The sequence below is a fragment of the Monodon monoceros genome, unplaced genomic scaffold (assembly GCF_005190385.1).
Source record: "Monodon monoceros isolate NGI ecotype Baffin Bay Population unplaced genomic scaffold, NGI_Narwhal_1 Super_Scaffold_11, whole genome shotgun sequence".
NCBI lineage: Eukaryota > Metazoa > Chordata > Mammalia > Artiodactyla > Monodontidae > Monodon > Monodon monoceros.
Genome location: NW_021703767.1, coordinates 55,437,062 through 55,463,899, shown reverse-complemented (window position 1 = coordinate 55,463,899; position 26,838 = coordinate 55,437,062). Strand labels below are relative to the sequence as shown.

General features: G+C 35.4%; 1 protein-coding gene across 8 annotated transcripts in view; it reads right to left on the bottom strand.

The window, feature by feature from the left end:
* Positions 1 to 26,838, bottom strand: part of DZIP3 (DAZ interacting zinc finger protein 3) — a 131,584-nt gene that overhangs the window by 57,987 nt on the left and 46,759 nt on the right. For 6 of the 8 annotated variants that reach the window (XM_029214295.1, XM_029214292.1, XM_029214293.1 and 3 more), the window contains exons 9-17: positions 26,021 to 26,140; positions 24,546 to 24,647; positions 22,880 to 22,972; positions 22,040 to 22,092; positions 13,669 to 13,745; positions 11,388 to 12,005; positions 9,490 to 9,522; positions 8,246 to 8,415; positions 7,423 to 7,467 (exon numbers count right to left, since the gene is read on the bottom strand). In XM_029214295.1, coding sequence (XP_029070128.1) covers positions 7,423 to 7,467; positions 8,246 to 8,415; positions 9,490 to 9,522; positions 11,388 to 12,005; positions 13,669 to 13,745; positions 22,040 to 22,092; positions 22,880 to 22,972; positions 24,546 to 24,647; positions 26,021 to 26,140 — 1,311 coding nt within the window. The remainder of the gene's footprint in view (positions 1 to 7,422; positions 7,468 to 8,245; positions 8,416 to 9,489; positions 9,523 to 11,387; positions 12,006 to 13,668; positions 13,746 to 22,039; positions 22,093 to 22,879; positions 22,973 to 24,545; positions 24,648 to 26,020; positions 26,141 to 26,838) is intronic. The other 2 variants (XM_029214299.1, XM_029214296.1) reach the window with 2 other exon arrangements.

Genomic DNA, 26,838 nt, shown 5'->3' with positions numbered 1-26,838 from the left:
ATTCCTCCTCCCATTGCCAGACCCCCAGGTTGGGAAGCCTGACGTGGCACTCGGAACCTTCATTCCAGTGGGTGGACTTCTGTGGTATAATTGTTCTCCAGTTTGTGAGTCACCTACCCAGCGGTTATGTGATTTGATTTTATTGTGATTGCACCCTTCCTACTGTCTCATTGCAGCTTCTCCTTTGTCTTTGGATGTGGGGTATCTTTTTTGGTGAGTTCCAGTTCTTCCTGTCAATGATTGTTCAGCAGTTGTAATTCTGGTGTTCTCGAAAGAGGGAGTGAGCACACGTGCTTGTGGTCCACCATCTTGAACCGACATCCAGAAATCTTTCTTTCTGAGCAGTAGGTCTCAACAGTAGGCTTAATATATTTAGTAAATCATGTTGTAAACAGATGTGTTGTCATCCAGGCATTGTTGTTCCATTTCGGGAGTACAGACAGAGTTGATTTAGCATAATTCTCAAGGACCCTAGGATTTTCAGAATGGCAAATGAGCACTGGCTTCAACTTAAAATCACTAGCTGCATTGTTCCCTAACAAGAGAGTCAGCCTGTGTGTTGGAGTTTTGAAGCCAGGTATTACTTCTCTTCTTCCTCTATGAAAGCCCTAGATGGCATCTTCTTCCAATAGAAGGCTGTTTTGTCTACATTGAAAAATCTGTTGTTTAGTATAGTCACCTTCATTAATTATCTTAGCTAGATCTTCTGGATAACTTGCTGCAGCTTCTGCATCAGTGCTTGTTGCTTCACCTTGTACTCTGAAGTTATGGAGATAGCTTCTTTCCTTAAACCTCATGAACCAACCTCTGCTGGCTTCAAACGTTTCTTCTGCAGCTTCCTCACCTCTCTCAGCCTTTACAGAATTGAAGAGAGTTACGGCCTTTTTCTAGATTAGGCTTTGGTTGAAGGCAATGTTGTGGCTGGTTTAATCTTCTATCCAGAATACTGAAATTTTCTCCTTATCAGCAGTAAGGCTGTTTCACTTCCTTACCATTCCTGTGTTCACTGGAGTAGCTCTTTAATTTACTTCAAGAACTTTTCCTTTGCATTCACAACTTGGCTAACTGTTTGGCACAACAGGCCTAGCTTTTGGCCTATCCCAGCTTTCAACATAACTTCCTCTCTAAGGTTAATCATTTCTAGCTCTTGATTCAAAGTGAGAGACCTGCAACTCTTCCCTTCATTTGAACACTTAGAGGCCTTTGTAGGGTTATTAATTGATCTTTTTCAATATTGTTGCATCTCAGGGAATAAGAAAACCCAAGGAGAGGGAGAGAGATGAGGGAACAGCTGGTCGGTGGAGCAGTCAGAATACACACATTTATCTTTTAAGGTGGCCATCTTGTAATGGGCATGGTTTGTGGCAACCCAAAATATAAAAATTACAATAGTAATACCAAAGATCACTGATCACTTCAAGTGGGATTTATCCCAGGGATGCAAAGATGGTTCACTATCCACAAATCAATCAATGTGATATACCACATTAATAAACTGAAGAATAAAAATCATATGATCATCCCAATAGATGTAGAGAAAGCTTTTGACAAAACTCAACATCCGTTTATGATAAAATTTCTCCACAAAGTAGGTACAGAGGGAATATACCTCAACAAAATAAAGGCCATATATGATAAGTCCATAGCTAACATCACACTCAATGGTGAAAAGCTGAAAGCATCAGGAACAAGACAATGATGCCCACTCTTGCTAGTTCTATTCAACACAATTTTGGAAGTCCTAGCCACAGACAAGAAAAAGAAATAAAAATAATCCAAATTGGAAGGGAGGTAGTAAAACTGTTCCTGTTTGCAGATGACATGATATTATACATAGAAAACCCTAAAAACACCAGTAGAAAACTACTAGAGCTCATCAATGAATTCAGTAAAGTCACAGGATACAGAATTAATATACAGAAATCTGTTGCATTTCTCTACACTAACAAATATCAGAGAGAGAAATTGAGAAAACAATCCCATTTACCATTGCATCAAAAAGAATGAAATACCTAGGAATAAATACATGGAGGTAAAAGGCCTGTACTTGGAAAACTAAAGGTACTGATGAAAGAAATTGAAGATAACACAAAGTGATGGGTAGATATACCATGTTCACAGATTGGAAGAATTAATATTGTTAAAATGACCATACTACCCAAAGCAATTCACAGATTCAATGCAATCCCTATCAAAATACCAATGGCATTTTTCACAGAACTGAAACAAATAATTCTAAAATTTGTATGAAAATTCAAAGACCCTGAATAGCCAAAGAAAAACATTGCTGGAGGTATCATGCTCCCTGACTTCAGACTGTACTACAAAGCTACAGTAATCAAAACAGTATCGTACTGGCACAGAAACAGACACATGGATCAAAGGAATAGAATAGAGAGCCACCCAGGAATAAACCCACACACTTATGGTCAAGTAATCTATGACAAAGGAGGAAAGAATATGCAATGGGGAAAAGACATTCTCTTCAATAAGTAGTGCTGGAACAGCTGAACAACTACATGTAAAAGACTGAAATTAGAACATTTTCTCATGCCATATACAAAAATAAACTCAAAATGGATTAAAGACTTAAATTTAGGACCAGAAACTATAAAACCCCTAGAAAAACACATAGGCAGAGCACTCTTTGACAAAAATTGTAGCAATATATTTTTTGGATCTGTCTCCTAAGGCAAAGGGAAGAAGAGCAAAAATTAGCAAATGGGACCTAATTAAATTTAAAAGCTTTTGCACAGCAAAGGAAACCATCAACAAAATGAAAAGATAATCTACTGAATGGGAGAAAATATTTGCAAATGATATGACCAAGACCGGTTTAATATCCAAAACAGACAGTTCATACAATTCAATATTAAAAAAAAAAAACCCAAACAACCTGATTAAATAATGAACAGAAGACCTGAATAGACATTTTTCTTCAGAAGACATACAGATGGCCAACAGGCACATGAAAAGATGCTCAACATTGCAAATCATCAGAGAAATGCAAATCAAAACCACAATGAGGGGCTTCCCTGGTGGCGCAGTGGTTGAGAGTCCGCCTGCCGATGCAGGGGACATGGGTTTGTGCCCCGGTCTGGGAAGATCCCACATGCCGTGGAGCGGCTGGGCCCGTGAGCCATGGCCACTGAGCCTGCGTGTCCGGAGCCTGTGCTCCGCAATGGGAGAGGCCACAACAGTGAGAAGTCCGCGTACCGCAAAAAAAAAAACAAAAAAAAAACCACAATGAGATATCACCTCACATGTGTCAAAATGGCTATAATCAAAAAGACCACAAATAACAAATGTCAGCAAGGATGTGGAGAAAAGGAACACTGTACATCTTTGGTAGGAATGGAAATTGGTGCAGCCACTATGGAAAACAGTACGGAGGTTCCTCAAGAAACCAAAAATACAACTACCACATGATCCAGCAATTCCACTCCTGAGTGTACAGCCAAAGAAAATAAAAACACTAATTTGAAAAGATACATGCACCACAATGTTCATAAGCATTATTTATGCTAGCCAAGATATGGAAGCAACCTAAGCATCCATCAACAGATGAATGGGTAAAGAAAATATGGTATATATACACAATGGAATACTACTCAGCCATAAAAAAGAATGAAATTTTACCATTTGCAACAACATGGATGGACCTAGAGAGTATTATGATTAGTGAAATAAGTCAGACAGAGAAAGACAAATGCTATATGGTATCACTTATATTTGGAATCTAAAAAATAAAACAAATGAATAAATATAACAAAACAGAAACAGACTCAAAGATATAGAAGACAAACTAGTGGTTACCAATGGGGAGAGGGAAGTGGGGAGGGACATTATAGGGGTAGAGGATTAAGATGTACAAACTACTATGTATAAAATAAATAAACTAAGAGGATATATTGTACAGCACAGGGAATATAGCCAATATTTTATAATAACTTTGAATGGAGTATAATCAATAAAAATTTTGAATCACTATGTTGTATACTCAAAACTAATATAATATTGTAAATCAACTATACCTAAAAAAAAGATCACTGATCACAGATCACCATAATAAAATAATAATAATGAAAAAGTTTGAAATGTGAGAATTACCAAAATGCAACACAGAAACACAAAGTGAGTCAATGCTGTTGGGAAAATGGTGCCAATAGACTTGCTTGATGCAGGGTTGCCACAAACCTTCAATTTGTAAAAAATACAGTATCTGCAAAGTGCAATAAAGCAAAGTGCAATAAAATGAGGTTAGTCTGTACCTTTTTTTTGTATAAGCAAAAATCCTCTTCAGATTTCTTTTGGTTAGCACAAACAGATACTAATGCAGGTCTTTCATAAAAAACAAAGTGGCGTAAAGTGAATTTCGAAAAGCGTGAGATACCTATATTTCTAAAACTCCTTTTAAGCTCTTTCCAGGACAACTTCATGCCTGTCTTACATGCATCTCAGCAACTTCCCTTTACAGGTGACATCCACTTTGAAAAGCCTGATTTATTTCCTGCCATATTTCTTTTTTCCCCAAGGCTTCAATCACAAAGCATTCTATACTTCTGCTATCTGCTTTACCTTCCTTTTCTATTCCTAACCCTCAGTCCCTCTGAGTAGGGAATGGAATTGGGAAGAAAGAACTAATGAACTCTCAAAAGAGTTATTTACACCTCTATACATACTAGTTAGAAGAGGCAGAAGTTATCTTATTGTCCCCTCTATTTGCTACACAAATTTTACTTTTTCGTCATCTTCATCCAGAGAATCCCTGACAGGTGTTTTTAGGACCTCAACTATTATTAGGTAGACATGCTGAAAATCAAATAATTAAGAGAGGACATAATTTCACACATAAGGGCTTTATAGTCACTCTGTATAACACAAACTTCTATATGCTAGAAGTTTTCATGAGGAGAACTCTTGATAAGAGAATTTGATTGACTCAGCTTTTTATAATTGGTTGCTTACATTATACTAGACAATTATTTGCTTCTATAACAGTAATTGAGTATATGACTAGGAGGACTATTGTATATGAAATAGTCATATGAAAAATTTTAAGCATTTTTTAGGTTTATACTTCAAATGTCGATAAAAGATGTAAGATACAAGATCTCTCTTCTGATGCTGAAATTTTATCTTGATAAAATTAGTTTGTTTTCAAAGTATCTCAATTTTTTTAATAAAATAAATTGGAAGTAAACTTAGGATGTTTAAAGAAAACAAAAAAATTCCTAGATAGTTGCTGACTTTAATAAGAAATTTTTAATATTACTAGTGTATAAATTTTAAGTAGCATTTACATTATTTCTGCTTATGTTTATTTCCTGTTTAATTTCAATTTGACATAGAAGTGGGGCTTTCCATTTAGCTAAAATTGAGAATCCAAGTATTAACATATTTTAATCTTTTGGAAGTAAGGAAGAGACACACTGTAACACTTGGAGCTTAGATTTGTGGTCTAATAGCTGTAGATTTACTTGGTCAGCCTTATGCAGTATTAGACCTGGGACTTACCAATGCTTTGGCAAAAATAAAAAATAGCAGCTAAACTAATGAATCAGGTTGTGTTTTATTATAATATGAATGGTCTAAAAGTAAGAAAAAATATTCGTACTCATGTCTTTTAAAAACAAAATTTATTTTAAAAAATTAATTTTCAAAATAACTTTTGATAAATATGAAAATTTATTGATATTTTACTGATCAGAGTATAAAATAATCTTTATTTTGTTCTGTACCTCAGTAAGTATTTTGTAAATTTACTTTCATTTGTGTAAAATTTCATTTATGACTAAAGTTTGTGTATACTTCCAAATGACTAATAACATGAACTTATCAGATTGTAGTTGGGCAAATATTCTCAGTTTATAATATAATCTAGACTTTAAATATGTTTCAAGCCAGAAAATAACATTTTTCACAGTAAAGTTTACATAGCATAGCGGTTAGCTATATGTTTAATAAAAAAATTATCTTGAGTCCAAATCCATAGGAATGTACAACAAGAGTGAACCAAAATGTAAAGTATGGACTTTGGATAATTATGATATATCAATTTAGGTCCCTCAATTGTAACAAATGTACCACTCTGCTGGGGAATGTTGGTTGAAGAGGCTGTGCATGTGTGGGGGCAGGAGGTATATGGGAAATCTCTGTATCTTCCCCATAATTTTGCTCTAAACCAAAAAAACTGCTCTAAAATAATAAAGTCTTAACTTTAAAGAATTAAGCCAATAAAAAATACTCTTGACTTTCTCTTGTAATTTTTCAAGCTATTAAGAGACTTCTTGCTAAAACTGCGCTACAGATCATAACTTGTTCATTTTACAACTCTCAAATAACAGGAAGAGGCATAAAGAAGCTTCTTGGATTTGTATCATTTTTGTACATTACTGCATTGTTGGAAGTCTTAGACACAAAGGAGAAAATCAAGATTTCTTAGGTTTTGAAAAATGCTTCTGAACTTATCTGTAAAAATATGAAAAGAAGCTGTGTTTAAAACAGAGTAGGCAACCTAAGTGTCCATCATCGGATGAATGGATAAAGAAGATGTGGCACATATATACAATGGAATATTACTCAGCCATAAAAAGAAATGAAATTGAGCTATTTGTAATGAGGTGGATGGACCTACAGTCTGTCATACAGAGTGAAGTAAGTCAGAAAGACAAAGACAAATACCGTATGCTAACACATATATATGGAATTTAAGAAAAAAGATGTCATGAAGAACCTAGGGGTAAGACAGGAATAAAGACACAGACCTACTAGAGAATGGACTTGAGGATATGGGGAGGGGGAAGGGTAAGCTGTGACAAAGCGAGAGAGAGACATGGACATATATACACTACCAAACGTAAGGTAGATAGCTAGTGGCAAGCAGCCGCATAGCACAGGGAGATCAGCTCGGTGCTTTGTGACCACCTACAGGGGTGGAATAGTGAGGGTAGGAGGGAGGGAGACGCAAGAGGGAAGAGATATGGGAATATATGTATATGTATAACTGATTCACTTTGTTATAAAGCAGAAACTAACACACCATTGTAAAGCAATTATACTCCAATGAAGATGTAAAAAAAAAAAAAAGAGTAGGCATTTTTTAAAATGAGAGTCGTACACAGAAATTAGTGAAATTTCCAAGTGACTAATTCAGTTTCTCTACTTATATATTTAAATGTATATATTATGATTTAGGGAAGTAAAGTAGGGCATACTGTAAGTTTAAATCATTTTCAGAATCTAACATACATAGACTTCTCTATAATCATATATTCAATAAGCTATGAACATTGATAAGTCATTTGTGCTACATGTCTACTTGGACTAATTTTAAGTTCTAACTAATAGTAAAACAATGTATTAAACCTAAGTGTTCATAATCAGACATTCCTCTATTATAACACTAATATAGCCTCTTACCGTTTTATTCTTGGTCTTTTTCTTTTTCTTTGGTTTACTCTTAACCTGATAGATAAGAAATAAATCATTTATTTAATATGCAATTCAAACTGCACAATGGATTACTTTACAAAATGTATTTCCTCTAACCACTGGGATCTTTTATCTTCTAATATAGATCATACTTTCCTTCTAGATTCTATGGAAAATTATTTTCATCTTAATTTTAATCTCAGTTTTCTGCTTGAGAAATCACTGATGTATAAAGGAACAACATATAATGTCAATAAGTAGGCTACTGAAAAGAGCTCAGAGGTCCTCACTTGCACACGTGCGTGCATGACTAACAGAGGAGGAAGGCACCTTAAAAAAAATCAACATATTCAGGTCCATTAGATGAAAAATTAAGCCTAGGAAGAATTTAGTGACTACATAATATCTGTTACCACTTATCTGTAAAGAAATACATCCTGGATGGTTTTAATTCTACCTCTGTGTAAATAGCATTGAAATATCCCTGTTTTCTCTTCCTTTCTCTCTCCTTCTATTCCCCACTATGCTTTCTTCTACTTTCTGTTAACCTCCCACATCCATTCTACCACTCAGGATGAAGAAATATGTGCCAGGAACATAATAAATGTTCAATAAATGCTGCCAAAATATATGGCTAAGGCAGGAAAGATTATGGAAGAAAGTATTGGGGAAAGAACCATTCCAATTCAAGCTCTGTGTAAACACTTTGATAAATATAAACTAAGATTGTCTGGGAGGCTTTAAGAATAGCACATGCAACAAGCTAAAAGCCTTAAGTTCTTCTAATTCAAATATTAATGAGCAGTTATACTTCCTGGAGATCTTTAATAGATTCTGTTGAAGATTCACTGGGTATCGATGCCCCATCTTTATTCATTTCTGCTAACTGTATTTCAGGGATTGATTTCACATTTATATTGTACTCCATAAGAGGTGGACTTAGTTCTTCTTCTTCATTTTGTAACTCTTCTATTTCAATACCTAAATATTAAAACCAAAACACTCAAAGTCTGGATGCATATAATTTTAGCCTCTTATCACTATTTTAAATATATTTACTCCCCCCATAACACCACCCCAGAAATAGAAGACATCTTACTCTGTTCAAATACTAAATGAAAATAAAATGCCCATTTATCAATGACCAAATAACAGGTACATATACTAGCCTGAAACCAATCAATATAAACTCAAATGCTAAGATACTTGACTGTTATCTTAAGCAGACTATAGATATAGATAATGTAGAACTTAAGTCAATTCTAAATACTAAGTTTTTGAGTATCCTGACATTGACCTTATTAAATATTGCAACTAGTATTATTTTAGGGCATAAGTCTGAAACATAAAGAGAAGGAAAAGCTAGATGTATTTTTTCCCTTTTTTCTTCTTTTTTATAATCAAAGGTTATTAAAGGGTATCAGTCCCCAATTATGTGACTTCTTTGATACCATGATCCTTGACACTGCTCCAGAGATTCAATACCTAAACTTGTGGACTTCATGTGACTGGTCACAGATGGTCCAAACAAAACCCACTGTGCTACTTTCTTAAGTATAATTTTACTCCAAACAAAACCCATGGTGTTACTTTCTTAAGTATAATTTTAATTGCAAAATTTGAATTCCATTTTAAAAAACCCAACAGTACATAAATGGAAATAAAAATATTAGCAACTCATCACCTGGCAGAAAAGTATATAGCTTAACAATGGATAGTTAACCAGATAAAAGTTACATAAGCTAAACAGTAGCATATATGAGCAGGTAGAGCAAGCAGGTAGGCATTTTTGCCTGTTGAAGTGCCCTGTGTGTCAAAAGTTAAAATACTCTGTTAGGGTAAACCCTAGGGCATGTGCACTAAGACAAAGGCTGAATAAAGGCTCATACTAGATTCAGCTGACCAGTAGTAATCTGACCATAAAATTTTCCGATCTTATAACAAACAATTACAGTTTATCATACAGTTTATCTGACCGAGTAAAAATCTATAGGTGCCCCTTAGCTATCCTGGGTTGAAAGGTCACTTAGGCATTTGGTTTTTAAACATACTTACGTTGACTGCCCGTTATTGACTGTAGAGCAATTCCTATGATACATAAAGAAAAAATTTAGATATATAATTGCAAATGTAATGTAACTAACAAATATCTGAGACTAAGAAAAACCAGAAGATTTTTTACACTGCACCAATAAATATTATAACTAAAAATAACCAACTTCACTCATGAATCCAGTTTAAACAAGGCTTAATTAGATTATAACATAAAGGTTATAAACCCATGTTTAGAGAAAGAAAGGTTTAAAAAAAAGATAGTTCATAATAGATACTGCCTAGAACACAAGCACTTTAAATCAAGAAGCAAATTTTTACAGTTTACAGTCTAAGGTCATGAAGTAATAGTCAATTATGAAGCAAACCTCCATTGAAAGTTTGATCCTTTTTTTTAGCAAAATCCTGATGAGCATTCTCTCTCCTTGCCCATTAATATTTATTAAGCACCTATGATATATCAGGCTGTGTTAGGCTCTAGAGTTTGAATGGTGAGAAAAAAGATAACCGTCATAGAGATTTAGTGGGGACAATGGATATTAATCAAATAATCAGATACACAAATGAAAACCAAACTGTAATAACTACTAGGGAAGACATATAAGATACTAGGAAAGCCTCTATTAAAGGGACTTGAGCAATAAGCTCATCAGACTTTCAGAGTGAAAACTGTTTGAAATACCTTGAATTTATTGCTCAACTCACTTTCCCAAATATTTTTATTCTCATAAGTTTTTGTCATTCAAAATCTTAATAGAGTAAATGTAAAAAAGAAAAGCCTCTAATTTATAAGCCAATTTACAAGTCAAGGGTGCTTGCCTGACTTTCTTATAGCATCAAACTCAGCATTCTCTTCTTTTATGTTCAAAGAAAGCTTTCTTAAAGGTTAAGTAGGAAAACACAACGGAATCCCAGAGCCTTAGCAAAAGGAGTGGGATTGGGGCCTAGCAATTATAGCTGAAGAAAATCTGGACCAGGTCAACAATTACTAGAAGCTTGGAAAGTTATACATTTAAATAGAATCACTGTGATCATCAGTTGCTCACCAGGTGGTATGACTAATAATTTGGGACCAGGAAAATTCACCTAGAATAACACAGCAAGGGTTTCAGTGATGCTGACATGGCTTCAACTCCACTTTCCACCATGACAGCTGAGAAGCTATCCTGGAATGTGGGGAGGAGGTCTGAAGTCTTCCCCATAACAACAAATAATGTTTGGGAATGGCCACCACCAACCTTAGACAACCTTAGACCTTGCATAAATGTTATCTGATTTTTAAAATTACCTATGACCAAACTTTTAAACAAAAGTCAAGGTTCTGATAGAAAGGAGAAACATACACTCATGGTGTCTAAAAGGGCATTCTTGTAATACTCAGTACCTGTATTTCATGGTTTTAGGCATCCTTAATTTTGTAGAAGTGATAAAACTCCTCTACTTAAAAATATTCAACAATTCCTTTTTGAAAACACAAATTCCTCAACATGGCAAGAGAAATCCTCTTGAATGTATTCTAATGAACTCTCCCCTACTTTAATCTCAGTATTGCCAAACTTTTTAGTTCCTTGTACTATAATATATTTTTATGTTTCTATACCTTTACTCTTGTTTCCTTCTGAAACATCCTTCTCCATCTTCTTCACTTGGCTAACTTTTACATGTCATTTAACAACTCCTTAGATATTCTATCTCCAGAAAGCCTTTTTGGATTCTCTTAGGCTAGAATTTCCCATGGTATTCTGGAAACATCTCTAGCACTGTAATTTCTATTGGCTTCTTGATGAGGATATTCTCTCAAGAATGTGAGCTCACTGAATCTCCTACCCTTAGCACTGTACCTGGCACATAGCAGACACTCAGTGAAGGTTAACTGGCTTAAGTAAATAATTATTTTGTACCTTGTTGATAGCAGGATAACATCCTCTGAATGATTTCTGGTACTGGTATGCCTAGGTAGATGGACAGCTGATGGTAATCAAGGGAGATATTCTCAATGGGATTCTCCTTCACTTTGTCAATATCTTCTTGCTTCATCCCAAGGCGCAGAAGAATATCTGAAACTTTTTTCCAAATTGAATTGAATTGTGACTCAGTGAGACCATTCATCAAAATCTCACTAAGGAGGATATCCCTGTATTTGCACAGCCTCAGGATGTCTGCAGACTTAGAGAGATCAGAAGATGGTGGTTCCATATTCCAGCCTTTTTTGGGTGCAGGGAACACATTCAAATGTTTTATGAGAGCTAATAGGAGGTATAAGTCAAACTGTTTGGACTGTGGCAGCTCCTTGTTTGGGGGATAAAGCAGATGCCATGCTCCACCCAAAGGGTGATTGGTCCAAAGATGGTTGTAGTAGGGTTCCAATACATTCTTGTGTATAAGAAGCTCTTTTTTCAAAAGAGGGGGTGGCATAGCCTCATCAAATATTTGCCGAACAATGTCAGTACCAGAAACAATAATTATATGAAGCAGATGATAGAAATAATTATAATCAAGTTTGAAGATAGGCATTTCATCTGAAAATGAATTTTGAGAAGTCAAAAGATTCCACATTAATGCTCTTTTTCTATGTGATTTCTTGCATTACATCCTAAGCTCCTGTAGGACAGGCACTATTCCAAAAGAATGAAGTACAGTACAGTACTTTGTCACAGCCAATGCTCAATAGGCATGCTGCTATCTGTCTAGCTGTCAAAAAGTCAGAACAAAAACAGTATGTTCCAAGCAAAAGTAATCACAAAAACTAATCACTATAGAAGGCTTTCAACCATCCAGGGTTTTGTTCAAATAAATGAGCTTTGGCCACCAAGTGGCATAAAAGTATTAAGCCTTTGAAAATTCTGAGGACTGTCAAGAATGGTAACTGCCAGTGTTTAGTTATACTTTACTTAGGCAATTATATTTTGTCTTAATCAGCATTGTCCAGTAAAACTTTTTGTGATGAAAATATTTTAGATTTTCACTGTCCACTAGCCACTGAACAGTGGAAATGCTGCTTGTCTGACAAAGGAACTGAGTTTGAAACTTTATCTAATTTTAATGAGTTTAAATTTAAACAGCCACATATGGCTAGTGACTACTGTATTAGACAATGCAGAACTATAGCAAGAAACATAAAGTGATTCAATGCCTTGCTTCTCAAAGTACAGTCCACTGGCCAGCAGCAGCAGCAGCCACATGGGAGCCTGCTAGAAATACAGAATCTCAGGTCTCACCCCAGAGATACTGAATTGGCACCGACATTTTAACAAAATCACAGATGATTCAAATATATATTAAAGTTTGAGACACACTGATCTTATGAACCTCTTTTTCTTATCCTTTCAAAAAATAAATTAATGATTAAGTAGGTATTTCATCAATGAAATGGAATAAGGCATGAGACTGAACTATTTGATATTTTTCTGGTTTAGTAGCACTTCCCAAAGAGGAAAGTAGACTGAAGTGAATTAGAAAGTAATAAGAATTTGGTATATGATGGTATATTTTTTAAACTAATAAAATATATGTTTATTATAAAGCACAACTTTATTATTTTATCCTTCATGATTCTGTGTTTCAAAAGATTTTTAAAGTAATATTCTTGTTTGATATACTTGACATAAACTGTGGAGGCAAACAAGGTTACAAAGCAAATGACTCAAGGAGCTTTCTCTGGGCTGCCAAATAAGAAGCTGGCTAGGATCAGGGACATCCATTCTCCCTAGCAAGAAGGAATGCCACCAGACTACTCTTCCATGGGTCCAGGAGCCCTCAAGCTCTCCAAGTGCTGAGCAGCTGGCATTTCCTAGCACACTCCTAAAGAACTGGCACCTAAGTTTAGACTACTTGGCCTTGAGCCCCAAATGTTCATTCTTTCCATTTCACCCTTTTAACAGGGAATGCAACAAGTGAGGAGTTGGTAGGGAACATCAGCTGAAGCTCAATCTGTGTAGTCACAGCTATGCACCAAACCCAGCAAACCTCTCTATAGATGCATGGTAATGTGATACCCATACACCTGCTAATCTTTCTGTCCATGAATTCCAGCCTACACCAAGTGATGTTTGTTAGTGTAAACCCAAGCCCAGTGAATGACAAACTCAAAGAAACACACGGTTGTTAATGGCATGATACTTTACAGAGCAAGTCAAAATTTTTAACAGTTTTCAACAGGAGACATATGAAAGTAAAATATACCTTTTGTACCAAATTTTAAACTGATCTTCGGTCTTATATCGCTATCATCTATTTTCAGAGACATCAACTTTTTATAACTGCAAATGGAAAAAAAATTAGGTTAAAAAAGTCAGTCAAGATTTCTAGTATCAGCATGGCTAAGTCAGTGAGCATTTTCTTCTCCTCCTTCTGGAAATAACTTAAAAGCAAAGGAGAAAAATAAATGAACAAATAAAAAACACTAACAGTAACAACCCTACATTGCCACTTTCATTAGAATTTGGAGGCAAGTAGAATTGCTAGATTTCATACAAAAAGAATCACATGACTAGCTTATTTGCAAGAAGACTATTTGGTAGTAGGAAAAAAGAAATCTTTGCACTGTAAAAAGGCAGCAAATCTGGAACTCCTCCCAGACCCTCCTCCACCAGAGTATCTTCTTACCAATAACTATTCCAAGAAAACTCAACTCATTTAATGACTAGTGATTAAAAGAGAAAGAAAGAAACTGGCATAGCATCAATACAAATAATTAGAAAAAAATTGAGGGAAAAAGTAGCAAAATTTATTAAACAGACTAAACACTAAATAAATGCTGCTATGAAACAGATGAAAAAAATTGTGGCTTGGCTTTGAAATGAACTCTCCCACAGAAAACAATACAAAAAAAAAAAAAAAAAGGGACAGAGATGTTGGTTTGGTGGTGGTTGTTGTTAACTGATTTTATGTCCAGCACCAGCATAACACTGCTAATCAGCTACTACATTGAAAACACTTTAAACTCTAACAATATAAAGTACTGGCAAAGATACTGAGTAAAAGGAATTCTCCTACATTGAAAGTGGGAGTGTAAATTGATAAAAGCACTGTGGGAAACAGTTCAGCCATACCAATCATGGAGCACATCCTACAGCTTGCATGGGCAAAGGAGCAAATTTCGCACTTCTGCCTAATTCTTTTTTTTTTTTTTTTTTTTTTTTTGTGGTACGCAGGCCTCTCACTGTTGTGGCCTCTCCCGTTGCGGAGCACAGGCTCCAGACGCGCAGGCTCAGCGGCCATGGCTCATGGGCCCAGCCGCTCCGTGGCACGTGGGATCTTCCCGGACCGGGGCACGAACCCATGTCCCCTGCATCGTCAGGCACTCAACCACTGCACCACCAGGGAAGCCCTCTAGCTCTTAAGCACAGTCTCCAGTCCCACTTCTCTGGGAAATATGGCTATAGATGGCCAGTCGGTACAGAGCACATATTATGGCCCACTCAGACAAGGGAGCAAATTTGAGCTCTCACCCCTCTGGGAAGCATGCCCACATATACCTAGCAACCACGAAGCACATCCTACAGCCCACCTGGGCAGGGAGTCAAGCCATTTGCCATACCTAACTACTGAGCATAGCCTCTGGCCCTGGATAATCAGGAAGCCAGAACAGTGACCCTGAGTAGCCTCAGAGCCCAACCTAAGGTACTTTCCAGTTGCAGAACCCAGCCTAACACCTAATGCAGCAGCAGAGCCCAGATACAGCCCTGCTGAATGCTACCTATGTAATCACTCAAGCAGGGAGCCCAGCCAGTAACCTGCCCAACATCAGAGGACAGCCTCTGGTCCCATTACGCCAAGGAATCCAGACAGCAACCCTGACATTTTATGCCCCACCAAAATGTGGGGTACAGCTGAAGGCCATGCCTCACCCAAGAGCAGAGCACAACGAACAACCTATCTGACTGTAAAGTCCATCCTGTGGTCCTGCCCAACTTTGGGGCACAGCCTGTGGCCCTGCCTGATTGCAAAGTACAGCCTAGCATCTCATCTGACCATGAAGCCTGGCCTGTGGCCCCACCTGAATGTAGAATCCAGCCACTGTTTCCATCTGCTCAGGAAGCACACCTTGAAGCCCCACCTGACCAGGAACAATTGCAGAGCATGGCCTGCAACCCTGCCCAATCACAGAATCCAACTGGTGACAACACCCAGTCAGGGCAAAGACTGTGAATGTGCCCAACCAGAGGTGATTACAGAACACAGCTAGTAATGCCACCTGACCACAACATAGCCATCAGCCCAACTTGACCTGGGAGCCCACCTAGCAACCCCACTTGAACATGGAACCCAGCCACCAGCCCCACCCAACAGCACCCCATCCCCAACCTCAGAGCACAGACTGTGGCTTCACAGAAGTAGAAAACCCTATGGGAAGTTCTATTTACCTGTAGATGCTACCAGCTGATTGGTGAAGGTCCTTCCCTGCCAAAACAAACCTGTAAACTCTGCAAGTGGAGACCATGTACTCCAGTGTGCAGATACCAATGCAAGTATACAAAGATCATGAAGAATCAGGTAATATGATGCCACCACAAGAAACTAATAAACTTCCAATAAGTGACCCTAAAGAAATGGAGATCTATAGACAGTGCAAATAATTCAGAATAATCCTATTAAAGAAGTTCAGTGAACTACAAGAACACACAAACAACTAACTGAAATTAGGAAGACAATGCATGAACAAAATTAGAAGGTCAACGAAGAAATAGAAACCATAAAGAAAAAAAAACTCAGAAGTCCTAAAGTTGAAGAATACACTGACTGAACTGAAAAATACAATAGAGAGCTTCAACAACAGACTTGCTCAAGCAAAAGAAAGAATCAGTGAACTCAAAGACAGATAATTTGAAATTACCCAATCAGAGGTGGAAAAAGAACAAAGAATGAAACGAGTAAAGAAAGATTACGGGATGTATGGGACAACAATAAGAGAAACAATATGCTAGTATGGTAATCCCAGAAGGAGAAGAGAAAGAGAAAGGGATGGAAAAAGTATTTAAAGAAATAATGTCCCTTTCCCAAACTTAAGGTGAGAAATGGACATCCAGATTCACAAGGCTCAAAGGACCACAAATGGGTTGAGCCTGAAAAAGACTACATTGAAATCTATTATAATTAAACTGACAAAAGTAAAAGACAAAGAGAGACCTTTGAAAGTAGAGAGAAAAGCAACATTGCCTTGAAATCAGTCTTGGCAATGATTTTTTTAATTTGATATCAAAAGCACATGCAAAAATAAATAAGTGGGACTACATCAAACTAAAAAGCTTCTGCACAGTGAAAGAAACAGTCAACAAAATGAAAAGGCAACCTACAGAACAAGAGAAAATATCTGCAAATCATACATCTGATTAGGGGTTAATATCTAAAATACAGAAGTAAGCCATACAATTCAACAGCAAATAAATAAATAATCCAATTAAAAAAGGCAAAGAACCTGAATAAACATTTTTCCAAAGAAGATATAAAATGGCCAACATGTACAGGAAAAGATACTCAACATCACCTATCATCAGAAAAGTGCAAATCAAAACTACAATGAGATATTACCTCACACCTGTCGATAGAGCCACTAGGGGAAACAGTATAGAAGTTCCTCAAAAAATTAAAAATAGAATTGATCCAGCAATCCCACTTCTGGATATATATTATATGTCCAAAGGAAATACAATTTCTGTCTCAAAGAGATACCTACACCCCCATGTTCACTGAAGCATTATTTACAATAGCCAAAACATGGAAAACGACTTAAGTGTCTGTTAATGGATGAATAGATAAAGAAAATGTGGCATATATATATACCATGGAATACTATTCAGCCATAAAAAGGAAATCCTGCCATATGTGATAACATGGATGAACTTGGAAGGCATTATGCTAAGTGAAATAAGCCAAACAGAAAAAGACAAATACTGTATGATCTCATTTATATGTGAGAGCTAAGAAACCCTGAACTCAGAAACAGAGTAGACTGGTGGTTGCCAGGGGTGGGGGTGGGGTGTGGGAAATGGGTAAAGGGGTCAAAAGGTACAAACCAGGGGTCCAAAGTACAGCATGTGACTACAGTTAATAATGCTATATTGTATACTTGTAAGTTGTTAAGAAAGTAGATCTTAAAAGTTCCCATTGGGGCTTCCCTGGTGGTGCAGTGGTTGAGAGTCCGCCTGCTGATTCAGGGGACACGGGTTCGTGCCCCGGTCCAGGAAGGTCCCACATGTCGTGGAATGGCTGGGCCCGTGAGCCATGGCCGCTGAGCCTGCGCGTCTGGAGCCTGTGCTCCGCAACGGGAGAGGCCACAACAGTGAGAGGCCCACGTACCGCAAAAAAAAAAAAAAAAAAAAAAAAGTTCCCATCACACAAAAAATCTGTGAGGTGATGGATGTGTTAACTAAACTTATGGTGGTAACTGTTTCATATATACATATATATAAAATCATCATGTTGTACACTTTAAACCTACACAATGTTATATGCTAGTTATAGCTCAATAAAGCTAGAAATTAAAAGACCAGCAGCAGTATGAAAAAATGAATAGATTATGATCAATTGCTATTTATTCTTGGAAAGCAAAGTTGATTCAACATCTGAAAATAAATTGATGTAATTCAACATATTAACAGATTAAAGAAGAAGAAAACCATATGATCATCTCAATGCATGCAGAAAAGCATTAGTTCACTATCCATTCATGATAAAAATTTTCAGAGAAGTAGAATGAAAAAAGAATTATCTTCAACCTAAAAAAGGGTATCTGTAAAAATTCTACAGCTAACAGCATACTAAATGGTGAAAAACTGAAGACTTCTTCCTAAGATCTAGAAAAGGCAAAGATGTCTGCTCTCACAAGTGTATCCAACATTGTACTAGAGGACCTAGACCATGCAATAAGTAAGGGAAAATAAATAAAAAGCATATAGATTGCAAAAAAAGAAATAACGTTGTCTTTATGTATAGATGACATGATCTTTGGTAGAAAACCTCAAATAATCTATAAACGATATTAAAATTATTAATTATCAAGTCACAGGATACAAGATCGACACAAATCAATTCTGTATAACACAAATAACTAGAAATTGAAATTTTAAAATTATCATTTGCAATAACATAAAAAGTCAAATATACATGGATAATCTAACAAAATATTTATAAGATTGTACAAATAAGACTATATACACAGAAGACTACAAAACATTCCTGAGAGGCATCAAAGAAGACTCAATTAAGTGAAATTAATTATACACCATCTTCACGGATGGGAAGTCTCAATATTGTTAAGATGTAAATCATCCCCAAATTGATCTACAAATTCAGTGCAATCAACATCTCAGCAAGAAGTCTGGAGAAATTTATAAGGTGTTTTTCTAAGATTTATCATGTAATAGCAAAGGATCTAAAATTAAAAAATAGTTTGGAAAATTTAAGCGAATGCAAATTAAAACTACAATAAGATACCATTACACATCTTTTAACATGGCTGAAATGTTTAAAATTGATAATACCAAGTGCTGGAGAGAATGCAGAGAAACTAGAATTCTCTTATGCTGGTGAGAATGACAAAATGTACAGCTACTTTGAAAACAGTTTGGCAGCTTCTTATAACATTAAACACATACCATATGACTCAGCAATCCTGCTCCTAGGAATTTATCCAAGAGAAATGAAAGCATATATCTATACAAAGAGTAACACATGAATATTTATAGCAGCTTTATTTATAACAGCCTAAAACCAGAAACAACTCAAATGTCATCAACTGTTAAATGAATAAATAAGTTATGGTACATCTATACAAAGGAAGACTACTCAACAACAAACAAAAATGAACTACTGATACATGAAATAACAAGGATGAATTTCAAAAGCATTATGCTAAGGTAAAAAAAATCCAGATGCAAAAGGCTTTCCTACTAGAGGATAGTCAGAAAAAAGCAATATTAATCAGAACAGAAATCATATCAGTGGTTACCACGGTTTGGAAGTTGGAGGGGGGAATGACTACGTAAGAGATTTTAGAGAAACTTGGGATGATGGAAATACTCTTGATCATGGTAGTGGTTACTCAGCTGTATAAAAATAAAATCATTTAAAATGTATATTTTTAAAAAGTGAACTTTACTGTATATGAGCTATAGCCTAAAAAACTGACCTATAAAAAAATTCAGTGTTTAGAAATGCATTTATAATTAGTACATTTATCAAGAAAGCAAGGAGATGATTACTGTGAAGGTCAGGATGACAGTTACCTAGGAAGCGGATGAGCTAGGGGAGAGGGGAACAGTGAGTGCTTCTGGGGTGCTGACAAAATTCTATATGGGTGGAGCCACAAGACTGTCTGCTTCATAATTCGTTTTTAAACTCTACATTTATATTTTGTGAGCTTTTATTTATGTATATTTTAATAACAATAAAGCATTTTAATGTTAAAAAACAACCAAACTTTTTTGTCATTCATTCACAAAACCTCATGAGGTAGCTCTTCCACTTTTGGTAATAAGGTCCAATTAGCAGAGGGTTTTCCGACAGAAAATAACTATAAAACTTAGGCAAATTACAAAAAGCAACTCCTTGAAGGCACAGAGAGCAGAGAAACAAACCAACTCTGCTGTAGGGGGTATACGCTTGGGGAGAAGAGAAGAAGAATGTATGAAATTAAGTTCACCAATTTTACAGCTTTGAGCCTGAGGCTAAGTATACCATGGTAGAAAACAAAGGTCTCCTTGGCTGAAGGAACCAGAAAATTGAAGCTATGGAACCCTGGCTGCTGAAGAGTGTGGGGGAATCCCAGAAAGGAAAGTCAGAGAAGAGATCCCCCAATTTTTTCCGGCCACATCTCTGACTGACTGCTGAACCATATGTGTGGAACAGACTCAAAGTAGCTCAGCTAAAGTTCTGAATTGAGACTGGAACCACCAACCAAGGAAAACACATTTGCAGTTCATCTCCAAATAAGTTAATTGCCTGTCAAACAAAAGTAACATACTCATTGTAGAATAATGGAAGTTAGAATCTCTACATCTGTCATGTATTTATTGGCTACCAGCTATATGCCAGGCATTAGGTTATGTACTGGGAATATAGCAGTAAGCAAGTTAAAGTTCTTGCCCTCAAGGAGGCTACAGTCAAATGGAGAAGAGAGCCTAGAAAGTGTAACAGAACTTAGTAAATGTTTTAATAGGAGAAGTGAAGGGAATATGTGATTGAAACACCTAATGCAAAGTAAAAATTACTTTCTGGAAGTTTTAACCAGGCAAAGCCAAAGGAGTGGCATATTCTAGGCAAGTCCTAGAGGTAAAACAGATGGCACACTTAAGAACTAAAAGAAGCTCAGCATAGTTGGTGTATATACAGTAAAAAAAAGAATGACAAGAGATGACACTAGTGAGTACAGCAGGGACCAAGGTGACTAAAGAGCCAAGCTAACGAGCCTGAACTTAATTGAGAGCAATGAGAAGCCTCTGAAAGATTTTCAAGCAGAGAAGTGAAATATTTCCATTTTTTTTTAGAAAAGTGATTTTGATGGCTGAACAGACTGTTCAATAGACTTGAACAGTCAGACTGAAGAAAGGTAAGACTGGAGACAAAAAGACGGGTTTAGAAGCTGTTTCCGAATTCCAAATAAAAGAGGGAGGAGATATGGGGATATATGCATACATATAGCTGATTCACTTTGTTATACAGCAGCAACTAACAACACTGTAAAGCAATTATGCTCCGATAAAGATGTTAAAAAAAATTAAATAAATAACTTTAGCTTAGTGGAAGCACAGGGACAGAAGCAAGGAGGCATGTACAATATATTTAAGGAGCTGAATTTATTGGACCTAAAAAAAGTTACAGAGCAACTGTAACTGGGAAGAAATATTGTGAGTCTAGTTGTGGGCATACTTAACTATAGATCTTTTTGAAAAATAAAAATGGAAATTTTTAGCATGCAGGTAGACAGACCTAGATTTTTAAGAGTGAGATCTACAGCAGAGATAAAGATTTGGGTTTCATTAGCTCATAGGGAAAACTTAGATATCAATGTAATAACACTGGTAGATTAAAAAATGGTAGACATTTTAAACAAGAAAAGAGAATCAATGGATTAGGATAAGTTTTATATTGAAATTTCTAATTTCAATAGCAACAGTCTACACCTCTATGAATTCCCAACTTATATTATATATTCCTCTGCAGTAAAGCTTTCTCATCTAAGAAACAGGATGATTCTAATTGTCAGACAAGCCTGGAGGCTTGAATGAGTTTTGAAAGCTAGGAGAAAGTTTTTATATCATAACAATCTAATTTAAATAACTTTAAGAAAAATATGTTTGGTTTTCAGGAAAGGATTCTTTTCATACTTAAGGGAAAAGTATTCACATTTCCACTTTCCTGCTTTAGAATTTAAAAGTCTACAAAGTGGGGGGCAAAGGGGTAGACAAGTGTCAATTAAATACAATTTTTTCACACAACTGATACTGTCTTTAAGTTTAATGGAGCTTCAGAAGGTAACAGAAAACACAGAAGAAAGAAGCAAATGAAAAATACATACATGCTCAAAAAAAAGAATATTTAATTTCAAGCTTACCTTGCTCCTAAATTTTCAATGGTTATATACTCATCCTTTCTCACAACTTCAAACTGCAAGTGATGAAAAAAAAATAGCCCTAAAGTAGTTCAATTTTCAAAATTCTTTAATATTACTTCTTAGCCTTAATATTTGAAAGAAAACAATGAGAACGAAGCTATAGTGAATATAAAACAAATAAAACAGAAGAAACAAGCTATAAACAATCTTAATCAAATAACAAACTAGAGTTGGTCTTAAAAACTAGTTCTACTTTATATCACAATAGGATTTAAATGTCAAATCTAAAATACAAGAAGACCATACTAAACATTAAAAAAAATATATATTCCTATTTATAATTTTGGTCTGTTTACTAATTAACTGAAAATTCAACAAGATATTTCATTAATTAAAAAAATAAAATGGATACCATTTAAGTGCATTTTATGTAGCAGCAACTCTATGAGATGTTCTATAGATATTTTTATAGGAAGATGCTTAGAGACTAAAAAAGGGTTCAGAAAATCTAAAATTATTTTTAACCATAGGTGGAACAGAATTAGATTATCATCCTTTGTTCATGATAAAGACTTTCCTCATTGCTACAGCCATGGCCTGCTTTGTCTGTTCCTGTTCCTGTGTGTCTATGTGTGTGTGTCTTTATTTTTAAAATTTTCTTATTCTTAAGTACCACTTAAACACTAGTTTGTAGAAATCAATGCAATAAAAAGGTTAGAGAGCTTAGTCCCATCAAAGAGAATATGGCTAGAATACTATTACTACAATTCCCAAATCTGTTTGAAGTCAAAAACATCATTCCAGTGAAGGAAAGCAAAAAAATAAGAGAAAGATACTCACCAAAATTTTGACAATTCCAGGTACCTCACATTGCAGCATCCTTACCATGTCACCTGTACATCCTTCCTTCAAACATTTTTTCCCACTAAAACTCTAAAGTTATCAATAGAAAAAAACCCAATAAGTTATCAATAGAAAAAAATAATACAAACAATAAAAATAGAAAAAACCTGCTGATGTGCAAGACTGATTATATTTAAATAAAGTTAGAAGCAGATGTTGCTAGACAGTAAAAAAGATGTGAATAAACATTTGAGAGTTACCTGTTCAAAGATAGTCCATTTCTTATACCAATGGATTTCCTATTTAAAATTTATGACTACTCTTTTCTCTCTCATCATTTCTACTTCAAAATCTTCAAATAGTTATATTACAAACTAAAATGTATTTTCTGCCCCCAATAAAAGCAACTTCAAGTAAAATATACTAATTATGTAAGTGCAAAAAGGAATACTGAATTTCTGTTAGATATATGAGGATTCCAGGGAAAACGAATTTGAGTCCTTTTTCTGATTCTGACCTTGTTATTCCCTCTGGTTAAGTTACTTAGTTTTCTTTTACATCTCTTTCTAAAGTTGAGCAAAATGGATTGCCCTAATAATCAAAGAAAGTGAAAAGTATTTACACACTGCTTAAAAAGTGAATAATAATGCTTTATATAATGATTTTTACAATGTACAATGCAAGTTTATCTGTTTTACCTGTTAATCCTCATAACAAACTTATAAAGTAGGTATTACTATCCTCACTATATGGCTTAGAAAAATGAGTTTCAGCCTAGTGCAAAGAAAACTAGTAAGTGGCTCAATCTGGACTTGAACTCGGAACTCTCAACTTCATATACAGTGCTCTTTCTATTCCACCACAATTCCTTTATAAGTGTTTTCTGCTTTTTGCACAATGTAAACACTCTAGAACCAAACATTATAGACCCAACTTATGGCCATTACCTCATTAAAGACTAATTAATATAGAATTGGGCTTTCGATTTCTACTTTAATTTTAGCGGCAAAGAATTCAATTTAGTTATATGACTTTAGGCAAATATAAATAATACAAATATATTTTGGGTTGTTTTGTTTTGTCTTGTTTTTTGCTGTTTTGTTTGTTTTTTTGGCTGTGCTGCATGGCTTGAGGGATCTTAGTTCCCTGACCAGGGATCTAATGCCAGCCCTGGCAGTGAAAGCGCCAAGCCCTAACCACTGGACTGCCAGGGAATTCCCAATACTACAAGGATAGTTCTGAAGACTATAAATTTATCACTGTTCTCTACCCTTAAAATAGAAACTATCCTTAAAATTATATAGTTGTCCTTTCTTTTTATTAAGTGATTCTATTTATGTCCTTTATGTGAATATACGTAACAATATTTCTATTCTTAAGAGTATAAACCTCTAAAGGGAAGAGAACAAATTAATAGAAATCAATAAGCAAATCAATAAGCAAAGCAGAGTATTTCCTACAAAGACCTGTTTAATAAATGGTGATGATGAACAAATAGTGAGGAGAAAAGCATCAGAGAGAATAGGAAAAAAAAAATGAAGGGAGAAAAAAAGAGGAGGAAGGATGTGATCAGGAAGAAATGAAGAGGAAAGAGGGAAAATAGAGGAAAGAGTAGAGGAGGATACGCTGTAGTAAAGTTTTTAAGGAAGAACAAATATAATACCTGGTCATTTTCACCTGGATATTTTAAATTCTTGAACTTTTTCCAACAAATTTTATGGAAGTAAACACAACAGCTTTTACTGCACATTAACTGAAAAAATCCCTGGAAAAGAATAAAAGCTGCTGTTAAGAAATAATAATCCATGTAGATATAGAAAATACCACCTTAAGTCATTTTTTAAATTATTCTATAACTAGATGAGCTTTAGATGGCATTGAAAATTTATCAACAGATCACTGGTAATCAAAGAACTATACAAGTCATTTTTATATCACTAAAGACAAAAAAATAGGCAATAATTTGAATAAGTTAATATAATATTTTCCACATGTTGTATACAACAAAATATCAGAAACTTGGTGAGTGATCTTTGTAGATGAACATGCTGTCTGCCCCACTTCACCTCAACTTTTACATTTCTCTTGTCTTTCAGCCCCAATTCCATACCATTATTCCCCAAAACTTCTTTGTCACCAATCACCAGACCTTAGATTGCTATCTTAGTGAGAAATGGCTCCTGAGCTACTGCATTATCCCAAGGTATAGATTTCTTGTCTTTCCTAGTGTGCCCTCCCTGGGAACCACAGTCCTGCTTCCTTTAAATAGGTACACTGCTTAGATGACAAAAATCTAAATTTTGTGACCAAGACTTCCTGCTGCTACATGCTACCCATTTGACTGGAACCCTGATTCCTCCCTGGGAAACCACAGGACCATATCACCATGTCACCAAAACCAGGACTAACCCTGACCTGCCCTGAGCACTGCACTTCACCAGGCCTACACTTCCCAATACCCATCTTACCCTAATGAATAGATCTTGGCTTTCTCCTCCTTCCCATCTACGCCATTTGCTCTATACATCATGCTTTTCAACTCAGATTTCCAGTCTTGTAGAAGCAGTCAGATTTACACTGATGATCTTATCTCAACCTATCTTGTGATTTTCCACAGTCTTATTCTGATAGATCCAGGGAGAACTAGACTTGAAGTACTTTGATTGTTGAATTTCTTCAAATCAAGGCTGGTTATGTGTGTGTGTGTGTCCCACCCAAGGTCCATAGAAGAAATAATGATCCTTACTTAGTAACATAATTCTTGAGGAGTGACAACCTTTCTCCTTAGTAAAATGATAATATTCTCAACCTGTAACATTTCTAACTATAAAGAATATTTTAGATAATTTCCATTATATGATTAAAATAATATTTATTATAACTTCAGAAACTTGTGAATATACAAAAACCCTAGCAAAGCCAATTCATTCTTTTACTGGCTCAAAGGATATAAATATTTCCTGATCACAGTGAATCTAACCTCTGAGACATTCAAACAACTTCTCAACTGCATTATCACTGTAATTAAACTAAGTACTTTTTAAACAATATTTTGATGCATGATAATATAATAATTTTTATCTAAGTTTAACTTTACAATCACATTTTTAAAATACTGTTAATTGGTAATTACAGTACCTTATAATTGGTGTTCTTTAAAATGTCAGCTTCACAAGATCGCTCACAATCTAGATAACTGCAAATGGTCTGCTTCATTATATTACCCTCAGTTGTCTTGATGAAATTGTTAAGAAGGTCCTAAATTTTTAAAATAAAAATAAATCTCATGAATCAGTAATAAAAAGACTACAACACTTATCTTACCTTAAGTTATATGTCCATTTCATATCCTTTTTTGAAGGTGTTGTATATTTTTAAAATAGTTATAGAACCTATTTCCCTCATTCAAAGTAAACAATACATAGAAAGGCTCTAAATAAGAAATACTACACTTCTTATTGAATACAAACATGGAGAAAGGACAAAAGTCTATGTTCAAAGCTATATGTCTACTCTTCATTCGAACTCATAACACCTAGCATGTTCCTAACAAGAATTACTTGCTCTGATATAAATACAGAGAGACAACAAATCATTGGAAACCCAAGAAAGTCCTTGCTAGAACTGGCCCCCAAGACACCAGGTTGGCAGTGGAACTACTGTAGTGGTGCAACAGGCTGCTCAGCCAGAAGGGGCAGAGGCAGGGTACAGAAGTATGTTTCCAGTGTTCAGAGTTACAACTTGGAATGCAATTTCCATATTTTAAAATGCTAGTTAACGTGTGAAACACGTTATCAAGTCTAAGTTATACAGGTCCTTAATAGTGTCCCTCAGAGAGACATATCCATATATATTGACGGTATAAGACATGATAAAATAAACCTCTACAGACTGTTTTACAAATCAAGTCATCATTCATAACATTTGTTTAATGGCATTCAGAATTTTATGAGGAA